General features: G+C 45.7%; 1 protein-coding gene across 1 annotated transcript in view; it reads right to left on the bottom strand.

The window, feature by feature from the left end:
* The window catches only part of LOC103364249 (low-density lipoprotein receptor-related protein 8), a 105,383-nt gene extending 92,447 nt beyond the window's left edge, over positions 1–12,936 (bottom strand). Inside the window, exons 1-2 of the mRNA XM_008291344.1 lie at positions 12,870–12,936; positions 12,157–12,273 (exon numbers count right to left, since the gene is read on the bottom strand). Coding sequence (XP_008289566.1) covers positions 12,157–12,273; positions 12,870–12,936 — 184 coding nt within the window. The remainder of the gene's footprint in view (positions 1–12,156; positions 12,274–12,869) is intronic.
* Between the last annotated feature and the right edge of the window lie 297 nt (positions 12,937–13,233).

The raw sequence follows: 13,233 nt of genomic DNA, 5'->3' as shown, positions 1-13,233 counted from the left end.
GCGGTGATTCCAGCATTCAACGGAGTCCCGTCGGAAGGTCGTTTCACCTACACCTACACAATTTGCTGGGCATGTGTAGCAGGTCGGGACGCACAAAAAAGTCAACTAGCACCAAGCACTAAACCCAACAGGAAATCCGCCATTTTGAAATCAGAGTCCCGCCCAGAACGTACCCCAACAGGCGCGAAGGCCGACAATCATACGGCGAGGACTCGTCCATCGCCACTTGCGGCTTTAAAAATTCTATATAAAACGTAACAAACCTTAACAGAGGACTGATAATAGCGTTCTTGCTCCATCTGGTTCAACCCGTTCCAGATACTAGCGTTAACATATGACGAAGCATTTCAAAGAAAACTAAAAAAAAACCTAATTGGGGCTGCTGCTGCTGTTTTAAACACCAGCCTTTACATGAGCCAAAGTGCCTCGCTGAAAGAGAGAGAGATGAAGAAAAAAAAAAAGCACTCTGATGTCAAAAAAAGGCCTGCAGAGGAGTCGGCAGAAAAGCTCTGTTCTCTGCACACAGCTGCTAAATTGTGTCAGACTCTGTTATGTTACATTCCTCCACTAAAACAGTGTCACATTCTCTTTTTACGGATCTGCGCCGGGTCATCATGATTCTGTCGTCTAGACGTCTGATTAGTTCATGTAAAGGCAGAATTGTGCTAATTGGAAGGCTGGTTTTTGCAGGGAAACCATTTGGTATTGTCAGACTGGCGCCTCACACTTAAAGCTCCGCTGCTGAGCAAATTAGCTTAAGGCCGATTCGTATTTGCCATCATTGTTCAGGTGTAATGCAATATTTGACACCATTAAATCCCCATTTGACTTAGATTTAGCTCATAAATTCTGCATTTGTGCAGAAATTTAATCGCAAATCATTCACTGAGAGAGCAGAGCGGCGAGTTCCACCACTTCAGGCTGCTGGAAATCAAATACTGTTGGGTTTTAGGCTGTTGTTTTGGTAAAAATGAGAAATGCGAAGAGCCACTCTCAGACATTTTATGAGCTAAATGATTGATTATTTCGTCAAGAAAATTATCAGCGGATAGAAAAAGATGTGCAGTAATTGCAACGCTAAACAAGGAATGATGGATGATGTCATGGAATTACTGAACGTCTCAGCCCTTACAGTAAATACTTTAATTTCATTACAGATTGTGCCTCTTTTCAGCAAATTAATCAAAGCCTTGCATGATCCTACAACTTAGTTTTTCAGCTCAAAATACGGCAAGGATGGTTCATTTTACCGTCACTGTATAACTCCTGGTGTTAGGGCTGTTTGAAAATCAGTGAGCGGCTGCTGTTCCCGCCTCCTTCAGGAAGAAAACACCGTCTGCATCTGTGATTGACACTTCGAAGCTGCCAATCATTGCTTTAGCTGGACGACCGTTGGTTAGTTCAGCGTCCCATAGCTTCTAGCTTAAACGTCTTGCTTTCACTGAACACCTCCAAGTTTACAACAACTGCAAAACACAATCAAAATGGATTTTCACCGTACGGGACCTTTAACATTTATTGTTTCTCTTTAATTTCCTGCATTTTCCAGCTATGCCCCATGGCCTTGGAATAATCTGCAGACAGATCTCAGACTAGAAACACATCAAAGAATGTGGTGACGGAGACATATGATGTTTTAATAGTTGTTCTTGTTGTTTAGTTTGCATTTGTTGCATCTTAACATGTTGTGATTGGCTGCTGCCTTGGCCAGGTCTCTCCTGCAAAAGATTCTGAATCTCAATGGGACTTTCTGGTTAAATTTTAAAAAATGAAGAGTTCATTTGCAAAAACAGATAACTCCATTTTTGTAGATTGTCAGAAAACCTGTTTTTTTTGTTGTTGTTTGCTTGAGATAAAATCAATCAAACTGAAGCTGAGTGGATTTGACTCAGTAGAAATGACAAAAATAGAGATAACTTACGTTTGATTGATGTTGTCTCAGGTAGAAAAGTAGGTTTTCTGACGGTGTGTGAAGATGGACTTATCAGTTTTTGCAAATGAACTCTTCAAATAATAATAATTTCCCATTAGACAGCTTTGAATGTGTTCCTCACTGACTGAGCATCAGTTTGTCTACATGAGGAGACCGAGGTGTGACCGAGCAGCACATTTCTGTGACGACTGACCCACTGGTGGGACGTTAGCTTGTTCTGAGGTCAACCACTGTTTGATCCCTGCATCTTTCTGTGGAACAAACGCAGCAGTTGATGTTTCCAGCCGTGCACGATAGTCTGACAAAAGGTAGAGACACGTGGGCAGGTGGGATGATCTCAAAGCTCCGACGCTGTGATGGTGGCCATGTCATGAGTCACTACGGGGGAAAAGAGAGACGAGGGTGAAAGTTGCCAGCATGAGCAGAGGTGACACCCATAATTCATCCGGCTGCACTGAATCATCGATAAAACCCGAAGAGGCCGAGGGCTTCGGTCGCTGTGTCGCGCCCGTTTGCATCATCATTCCAACCCACTACCAAGCACGCCGCCGCCGCCGCCGCTCTCCGTCGCTGTGGCTCGACTTCAGAGACGCGTAATGTCCTCTGTAGTTCTGTCATGAGCGTGTGTACTCATCCACAAAGAGATAAATCAAAATAAAGTGAGACTCACAAACCCAACATCCCCCCGGAGCTGCCGGCGAAGATTCATGCGCACGCCTGTAGAGTCGCATGAAGTGGCATTTCTCACCAAAATGACTCACAAGTCGCTCAGTTCTTGCAGTGTGTGCCAACATCCTCCCTCGTGGGTGTGTTTGTTTTTTTTATCTTTATTTTCTCTGACAGTGACTCTGGATGAAAGCCGCTGCCTGCCTGGACGCCGGCGGCCCCGAGGCTTGGGTTCATCCTGGAGGCCGGCGCTCTCAAACATCCAGCGCGCGTCTGATCGATTTTCAGCCAAACCTGGCTTCACCTCTCCATCGCCGCTGAATCACGCAGACAAAGAGATGTGTAGCAGCCTCAATTCATCTGTAATATTTCCAGATTAACTGAATGGCCGTCTCTCGAAAACAGCTCGGCTAAGTAAAGCAGCAAAAACATTCCACCGGATGCAAACACAGTGTGTCCGAGCTGTCCGCCCCCACCTTGATGTCCATAACCTCTATTTTTCACTTGACATTTACCGCAGCGCTTCGAGCACCACGTTGTGCTGTTAAGCGAACACACTTCTCGGCATTAATCGACTTTCCACAAAGCTCTAAATATGCAAGGTAAGAAAACAAAAGGGAAACACGACTGATCCGCTTAAGCATGAGACACACGGCGCAAAATCCGGCATTTAAACGCCCCGTCCCATGAAAATCAAGTTATTTTACCTCGTTAACGTGTCCATTTTTTGTATGCTAGAAGACACATCATTAGCAAAGTCTCATGTCTTCTTGCAGAGTGGAGACTCGCTCTATAGAACCAACATGTACGGCTAAATTACTGCAATATTACAAGCTGTCATTGTGCAGCACTTCAATTGGAGTCATAGGTGAGCTGGCGTGCTCAAGCTGCAGAGAGAGATGGAGGTGTGGGGGATGAGAGAGGCAGCTGCTTTATAGCTCTGCAGTGTCATTTTTAACCAGGAACGTGTTAAATTCATCCAAAACACGTCTTAATATGTGACTTTGATGCACAGAGGTGAGTTTTAGAGGTTTGATCGCTCACTGGAAAAGGAAGAAAACTATATTTTCCCAGTTTAAAATCAAAAAACTGTGTTGAAACCACAAAATGATCATTGTCAGACTACAGTTTACGCTGTTGTTTCAACACTTCTGCAGTATTTCGGCGGTTCGGCTGAGCTATAACAGTATTCATGAGGCGAGACACGCTGCTAAGAGCATCCCCAGAGAAATATCTGCTTTTTATCCTTTGAAATGAACAGAGAGTTTTCTGGAAGAAGTATTACTTAAAATTGCTGCAAACCCCCTTTTTTTTTTGCTTTTAGGTGCTGCTGAGCGCTAAAAAGTCAAGTGGAGTGGGGGATAAACACATGGAGGGCCGTGGAGGGCAGAAGGCTGAGGCTGAGTGATGCTTTATACCCCCACATTAATCCCCTCTCTTCTCTCTCTCTCTCTGCCTCATCCTCTCTCGCTCGCTCGCTGCAACTTTGTGTAACAGCACGCACTAATCTGAGATAATAGCTCAATTGGAGCTGCAGACTTCTTAATGATCACTTAGGGCAAGCAGGCTTTGAGACATGCAGACACGGGGCACTAGGCCAGTAGGGCCGGCCAGCGAGCAAACAAACAGAGTCGCACACAAACACACACAAACACACACAAACACACACACACATGTGGATGAGGCTAAATCAGCAAAGTTTTCTGCACCTCATGCCAGGAAACGGACGGAGCGGTTAGCGCGCCCTGAGAGAAAACGTCTAGTCAGGGACTTGCTGTCAGGCTGATTTAAAGGTTTAGCATCTCTGCCAAGGAATCAGAACGCCGTATATCCTCGGTGTTTGTTTTAACTTGGGCGATTACTTGGTTTCATCTACATGAAGTCTCCACATCCATGTTTACTGGCAATTCCATCCAGCCATCATCTATACACCAGCTAATCCTCACTAGGGTCACGGGGGGGCATGTTTCTGATCTGCAAGCCTCACCAGCCTCCCCACTGTTTATGCTTTTCTGTGCTGTTTGTCTGATTTTCATCCGCTATAAATTTCTTCTCTCCTTCCTTCATCCTCACCCCAGCTGGTGGAGGCAGACGTCCACCCTCCCTAAGCCTGGTTCTGCCAGACGTTTCTTCCTGTTAAAGGGGTTTTTTCTTTCCAACAGTCACCAAACAGCTGCTTAAAGGACATCTTGGATGTGTTGGGTTTCTCTCTAGAATATGATTTTTTGTCACCTTAGCAGGTAAAGTGCGTTGAAAATACATTACGCTGTGAATTAGTGCTATCTCTTAAACAAAACTGAAAAGAATCAAGGTTTCCAGTGTAACACAAATATCAGAATAATGGATCAGCCAGTGTGTTGACAAATCAGTGCTACATCTGGAACAAGTAAAGGACTGTTAGCTGTCAGGCCTTGTCCACACGTAGCAGGGTTTTTATAAAACTGAACATCCTCCCCCTACACACCACCTCATTTTTAGAAAAAAAATTAATCCACACCTAACCGCGAAAGTGCACACTCATAAGCATGCCAAACCTTTAGGTGGCAGCAGTTCCCCAAATCCTATCCAATCAGAGTAAGCGTCCGTCTCTCTACATCATAAAATAACCGTCCTTAACGTCGTCTGTCAGCTGTGTTCTTGTACATGGAGCGGCATCTGGGCTTGTAAAAACAACGCCAACACAGTTTTAAGGGCATCCACGCTCTTTCCAAAAGTAAACACAGGTCGCGTATGTGACGTAAGAATATATTTTGTCGCAGGCGGTGACGTTTCAAAACCTAAAACCCCGGTTATTGACAGTTGAGGATTCGCAGATCTTCCCTTTGGTCGTTTTTAAAACCGTAAATCTGCGTTTTCGTGTGGATGACAGGCCAAATCGTAGAAACATATCTTGGTTTTGTGAGAGACCCTGCTACAAGGCCTTAGTCAGCAGCATCCTGTATGTTGCTGGTGCATCTTCACAGACAACAGAATAAATTAAGAACTGAGTTAAAAGCCATTATCCTCTTTAAAAACGTGCACAACAGCATCAGCGCACAGAGAAGTGTTGTTTGACTTCTGCAGCTCCTTGATGTTCTCATTACAAACTGATTCACAGTTTCCTGCTCAAACGAGAAAAGATAAAAAGGAACAGATAATACGGCAGAAGTCGCTTCTGTTTACCCAATTACTACAGTCGGTTTTAAAATTCCTCAATGTGTGCAATGTGAAGTTTGCTTTATCAAAGCTATTAAAATTTGTTACGCTAATTAGGACTCCATCACGACCGCGAGCTGCGAGCGAGTTAACGGCACACACACATTGACCACAGACCCACTGGTAAACACGCCTCGTTGCGTGGAGAGATAGAGGAGTAATCCTTTCCACGCTGTGTACAGTTGTCAACAGCCGTGGAGATTATGCAGAGAGGTTGATAGGAACACAAACAACCTCCCTGACTCGCCCCGCGGGTCAAAATTACTTCCTTCTCCACTTTCCATCACTTCGCTCCTTTTTATCCAAACTTATCTTTGTTGTTCCAGATCATCAACAACCCCGACTACGGCATCTCTGCTGTCAAACAACAGAGACAGCATTTCTCCTTTCCCCCCCCAAAAAAACCCTCTGACACACAGCACGCCACATTATGGTATTATTTTCCTGCATTTCCAAGTAGATCTCTGCAGGTGGAGGGAAGAGGAAAAAAAACACTGCTTCCTTCTATTAAAATCAGCAGGCATGACTTTATGAAATATTGTTGTCAGCCGGCCTGGGTGGGTGGCGTCCACACAGCTAGGAGGAAAAACAACTTGGCAGAGCGATGAAAACAGAGCCAGCAGTACTCAAACAGTGGAGCCGACTGGAAGTGTGTCCGCTCCAGCCGCCCGTCTGCGCCAACAGAAACAGAGTCGCAAGGCTGAGCGGGTTTGGACTCAGGATTTTGCTTTTTTTTTTTTTTAGTAGGAAGCCGCTGTGCAAAAGCAGAAAGGATATTGCCGGGTATAAATTTGTTCCAAACAGCCAAGCAGAGCTGCAGGTCACACAAGACATAACTGTAAGTGAGCATTAAAGAGATCTGGAGGAGATTTGTGACAACAAACCGTTTTTCTGTTTGAAATAAGAGAAGGCTGTAAAATAAATAAATAAACTCAGAGGCAACAGATGAATTACACTGAACAGCTACTTTCTTTAAATCCGTACTTGAAGCATTGTAAAGTGAGGGGGAAAAAAATGTCAGGATTTTTCGCAGTTAAATCCCGTGAGCTATTGTGACACTTGTGAATTGATGAAAGAGACGCTGGTGCCTTTCAGCCGTTCTTCCTCTTAAGATATCAGCAAGCAGCCCCATAGAAACAACACCGATTCATACTGCAAATACCAGATTACATAACTAATGTACAACCTGTGCAAGAAGGGAGAGACAACTTTAGATTCCTGACTTTGTTTTAGAAACAACGACTCACTGCACTGGATTCATGCTATGATCTGAACCCCTTCAACACTTCGCTTGATATTCATGATCAGATATGGTTCTGATTAATCACAAAACTTCACATCATTACATATCTGGTATCAATCAGAAGTAGACAAGTTGACAGTCAAATATATCTGGAAGTTTACGCTTGTCATATACATACAGGTGTGAAAAGGTAAAGGTAAACTTCATAATCACCAGGGATATGTGCAACTAACTACCAGTTCTTATCTACTGCGACATCAGCCAAAGTCATTATAAACATTTCGAGGTAGCGAAAATCCGTTTTCTGGTGATTTTTGGGGTCAAACGACATCATTTTGCTTCATTTGCATAATTTATATCACGACTGAATCGCTTGTTCACATACGGGGATTCCCACTGATAGCCAATCAGAATGAACGTAACAGGAAGTCACCATATACCGGAGCCGCTATACCAGGGGTGAAAGCCACAGACCGGTACAGGAGGCTATAGTGTTGAAAGGGTTAAAGCATGTTTACATGTGAGCTCAGCAAAAACCCAGCACACTGCTGAATAAAGCATTAAAGACCCCTTCCAGTTAACCTTGTTAACATGTCCATATAGAGTTTTTTTAGATGCTACAACACACATCATGCGTGAAATAAGTAGTCAACCCCAAGGCTGAGAGCTGCCACCATGAAACTGCAGCGTAAAGAGGCAGATTCAGTTTTTCAGGACTTCGTATGTCGCAAAGCCGAGGAACCAATCATGTTAGCGTAGAGGGGGGAGTCTTTATGTGCCGTTGTCCGTCGACAAATTGGTTTCAATTTCAAACATCCATCCATCCATTATCTATACACCACTTAATCCTCACTAGGGTCATGGGGGGCTGGAGTCTATCCCAGTTGACTCAGGGTGAAGGCAGGTTCACCTGGACAGGTAACCAGTCTATCACAGAGCTACACTTAGAGACAGACAACCAAGCACACTCACATTCACACCTACGGACAATTTACAATCACCAATTAACCTCAACATGTTTCTGGACTGTGGGAGGAAGCCGGAGAACCCGGAGAGAACCCACGCTGCACGGGGAGAACATGGAGACTCCACGCAGAAAGATCCCGGGTGTCCTCACCGGGACGCCAACCGGCGACCTTCTAGCTGCGAGGCGACGATGCTAACCACCGATCCACCTTGCAGCCCAAATTCAAACATATGTGGCTTAATTAGTAAAATTTTCCAAAACGTATATCAAACTCTCAATGACCAGCTCCATGTTACCTTAAAACCCTTATGGTACCATATCATCCTAACAGAACCCTCCGCTCTCAGACTGCAGGTCTACTGGTGGTTCCAGAGTTTCCAGAACCAGAACAGGAGGCAGAGCCTATCAGGCTCCTGTCTTATGGAATCAGCTCCCAGTTTGGGTTGGGGAGGCAGACACCCTCTCTACTTTTAAGGTTATGCTTAAAACGTTCCTCTTTGATAAAGCTGATAGTTAGGGCTGCTCAGGATCACCTGAACTGTCCCGTAGTTATGCTGCTGTAGCTTCAAACTGCCGGGGGGATTCTACTGATGTACCGAGCTCCTCTCCTCTCCTCTATCTTCCTTCCATAACCACCATTACATGTCACTAACTCTGTGTTTCCTCTGAGGTCCTGTCCTGTGCTCCCTGCAGACGTCTCTGGATCTGGAGCTTCACGTCCCTGACCTCCAGCCTCTGGCCTCATCGACCCCCAAAATACTTACAGTCATATTTATTGTTCTGCTCTGTTACTGTTCTCCATCTGCTATCCTCCCTCTCATCCCCACTCTCACCCAACCAGTCGAGGCAGAAGGCCGTCCTCCCTGAGCCTGGTTCTGCCGGAGGTTTTTTTACCCCCTTTCCTCTAGGGGGCGTTTTGGTTCCTTCCCACCGTTGCCAACCACTTGCTCAAAGGAAGTCCAGAGGCAACTATGGATTGTTGGTTTCTCTGTTTAAAATTGAAATTGAATTGAAATTAAAGTCGTCGGTGAGCTGGTGTGCTTCAGCTGCAGTGCGCTAGAAGGGACGTCATAGATCTGTTGCAGATTTTAGAGGAAGCAACAGTGCAGAGCTACATCAAAGTCATTTTAAGGCATGAAGGGTTTAAATTCATTAAAAAAGAACTTCCAGGAAATGAACTTTGATGCACAGAGATAAGTTTTTAGGGGTTTAGTCGACGCACAGCCTGGAACTTTAAAACAACCATCAATCAAGGGCACAGGGACACTTTCTGCTCCTCTACATCTAAATCTTTGTGTGCTGGCAGACCTTTGGTGTCAACCCTGCAGCAGGGGGAGCATCCAGTGACAGGCTTTGGAATAAAGAATTTCTTTTTTTTAAAAATGACTGCAGGAGATGCGGAGGAGCGGTCTCAAAAGCCAATCCGCCCTGTGAAGGAGTTGCACGGATTTATTAGGTAAAGGAACACAAAGAGAGGAGGCGCTGGGCTCGTTGCTGACTCGGCATCGCAGAGGGAAAACAAAAGAAGACTTTGAGCTCGACGTGGCGATGTGAAAAACGCCTCCCCGCAGGTATAAATGTTAAATTCATGAACACAGATGAAATAGATCATTATCACATCCAAGGATGAGAAGAAAGTCGAGGCGGACACTCCGGACTTTGAAGGTAACACAGTTCGATGGAAACCGGGTGATACGGCGCCATAATCAGGGAAAGGATTAAACGGCGGCTCCGTGTCAGAGTTGGCAACGAATCTGACTTTGAGGAAATTCAAGGCAGAGTTCTTTTGTTGCCTCCCTCTGCTGTCAACTCCTAGACGGAGGCGAGAGGCGGCTCATCCTCACCAGAAAAGTTATGCAAACAAAAAAACATACAGTTTCTTCAAGCTTCCTGTTGCTTCAACTTTCACACAAACAGGGAGTTCACGGATATACACTCTGTTCTATGCAGGTTTATGCTGCCACAAGTCTGGCCTGCACTTGTGTCTACGCATACTTATGAGGTGCAATTATGCATGTATGAATGTATGGGTGCACGCCGCGAGGGAGCGGTCAGCGGGGAATTGGAGTTTGGAGGATGGGGGATGGAGAGATGGGAGTCTGGGTGGGGTGAGGGGGGGGGTTGGACTGGTGGGGGATGGGGGTCGACGCAAAGGATCAGGGATGCTGGTCTGAGAAATATCTGTGTTTTAGGAGCTTAACACCTGCTCCGTGGGGTTCAAGCAGCAGCAGCAGCAGCAGCAGAAATAAGGTGACGCCGGCGTGACAAATAAGGAGCTGCAGCAAAGGTTTTATTCCTGTCAGCATATTTCATAACCACGGTCTGCTGCACACATTCTGTCGCCGCGGCTCGGCATTGTGCTGTAAAATAATATATTGTGAGCACAAGTGGGAAAAACCGAGAGCATCCACCGAGCCATTCAGAAACTTAATTTGAAAAAAAAAAAAAAAAAAACTGCAACCATGACCACTTCATAGTCAACAGGAAACTAGCTGTGTAATTTCTGCACAGGATTTGCTGTTCGTACCGGCTAAATCCTCTCTGCGAGCGTTTTGTCGTACAGGTTAACACTTGGCTGCACCACACTGGCTGTGTTCTGTACTTTTAGCCCTCTTGAGATAGAAAAAGGGCTTACAGGAGCAAAAAAAAGAAAAAAGTGCCTTCAATAGCAACACGTTAATTAAAAATAGCACAAGCCGGAGCGAAAGTTTCACAACTAATATCCTCAGTGCAGAAACCGATCGCTCACACAGGCCCGGCCTCTGGATCGGGCCTGCCCACGCAGAAGAGAAAAAAGGAAACGGACACAGAACGAAGGCCACTCTCTAATATAACGCCAAGTGATTCTCGACTGTCGTAATCGTCAGACGGTGGCTTGACAGTGGTCTCGGCTTAAAAGGCTTTCAGGAGGAGGGTTTTCACTCAAACCCTAAATGTGTCAGAAGCTCAGCCTGATGGAAAACACGCAGGGGGTAATAAAACCTGGCTAACAGCTTCCTATTTGATTCATGAAGGAAAATACAGAGGAAATAAAGCCTGACAGAGTAATGATTCCAAACATCAGGGTTGGTTTTTGTTGTTGTGGGTGTACACCAAGCAGTCGACGCATGAATGTTTCAGGAGGAAAGATGCTCCAAGTGACCTGCTTTTCCTTGGCCCTCGTAGACCTCCAGACCAGCAACACAGCGTCGACGTCGTACACAACAGGTCGGCGTGGGAGTTTGCGGAAGACAGGTGCGAGGAGAAAACGAGAGTGCATGCGTGGGGAGGTGCAGGAATTCCTCCCGAGCCACAATTAACCCAGACACAAAAGAGCATAGCAGCGTGCAGCTAACCACGCAGAGCCTGGCTTTGGCACAACTTCACTGGCTTTCAGCGCGAGCATTCTTTGAAAATATAGGCCACTGGCTCTCTGTCAAAAAGGAGGGGAAGGAAAAAAAGAAAACTGGAATTCTATTATTTCCGCACAGAACAACACATCCGAGGTAGCTGTCAGGGAGCCGGTGTGCACTGGACCAACGCACCGGGATGCAGCCTGTCTCTCACCTGGACAGCTTTTTATTTGGTGATGATTGGAAAATGGTTCCACTCAATCAACCCTCATTCTAAGAGAAAAAAAAACATGCTTGTTGAGCTTTCTATATATAGAAGCAGAGGGGATGAAATCACCTGCTCTCTCTCTCTCCCTCTCTGTGGGCCGGAGGCGCACATCCTCACTAAAAGCATGATTTTACTCTGTAAGCTTTTATATCTCTCAAAAATCTGCTATGAACAATGAGTGAAGAGAGGAGAGGAAAAAATAGATTTAAAAAAAAAAAGCTAATGGAACATTGGGAAAAAGAAAAAAAAAAGAGGAAATTATGAGAGGGACAAAGAGGAGACGCATTTTCTGGTCCATAAGTCTTCACATGATGAGAAAATACAGCTCATTAGGACAGAGGAGGTTCGATGCACATCCCAGTCCTGAGCAGAGCATTAACCTCTAATGAAAAGCGGATGGGATCAATGATAAAAAAAAATAATGAACTTTTGCAGCAATGCTATTTATGATCACACACAGCTTTAGTGCACATTGCATCACTCATGCAAGAGAGAAAATGTGCATTTGTTTTGGTTTTAACAGCTTTAATCCAGTTATTTCTCCACACTTACGACAGTTCTCCTCATCGCTGTTGTCTGAGCAGTCGTCATCGTCGTCGCACCTCCAGATGGTGGGGATACACCTTTTGTTGTTGCACTGAAACTGTCCATCCTCACACTCGTCGGTGGCTGCAAAGAGGAAGAAGATAGTAAGGGGGGGGGAGGAGATCAGATGGATGAGGAGCAACAACACGGATGCAGGAGTAGTACGCGCGAGTAGTTCAACTGTCATTTGCAATTGAATGCCTAATTGATATTCAGCATTCATTCGGGTCAATTGGCTGAGGCGCAGGGCGCGTCGTGGTTTTGTGCTCTTCTTTCTGCCGCTGATCCACTTTGCGGGGATATTTAACAGTTAACAGGCCCCGTGAGTGTGTGAGTGTGTGTGTGTGTGTGTGCTCTGTGGTAAAAGACAAAGATTGAGTCGCTGGGATCTACTACTACCACCTCTGATGCAGTATGGACGCTCACAGCCGGGAACACATGACAGACGCGCTCAGGCTTCTCCCATCCTTGAACCCACACTCACAAAACACGCTCCCACGCACCCAGAATGACAGAAAACCCCCTTCTCACGCATTACTAATAAATAAAAACTACATTTTTTTCCCTCCCCCCCTTTCTGATCTCGCACACATGCGGTGAGTGAAGCACCGGGCGCGCTTCCATCAGCTGCCTTTTAATTATTATTTCTCCGTTATTATTATTATTATGAAGCTACTGACCTTCCGAGACGTGGAGCCAGAGGACGAGCAGGTGGAAAAGTAGCAGTGTCCTTATATCCGTCCACATTTCTGGAGGAGGTGATGGAGCTCATTCACATCCACTGAACAAAGCCCGAAAGCCGCTCTCCGGTGTAGCGCTGCGACGCCGCCGCTGCTGCCTCTCCGCCGTGGATCCTCCTCCCCGAGAACCACTGGCTGCCCGCGGCCTGACGACAGAGCGGGGGGCGGGGAGAGGAGGGAGAGGAGGCTGGGCCGGAAGAGGACAGGATAGAATGGAATAGAATAGAATAGAATAGAATAGAATAGAATAGAATAGAATAGAATAGAATAGAATAGAATAGAATAGAATAGAATGTTCAGGAGG

Source organism: Stegastes partitus, unplaced genomic scaffold (assembly GCF_000690725.1).
Source record: "Stegastes partitus isolate 25-593 unplaced genomic scaffold, Stegastes_partitus-1.0.2 Scaffold0, whole genome shotgun sequence".
Lineage (NCBI taxonomy): Eukaryota > Metazoa > Chordata > Actinopteri > Pomacentridae > Stegastes > Stegastes partitus.
Note: the sequence above shows the minus strand (reverse complement) of the source record. Positions and strands in the feature narration are given on the sequence as shown.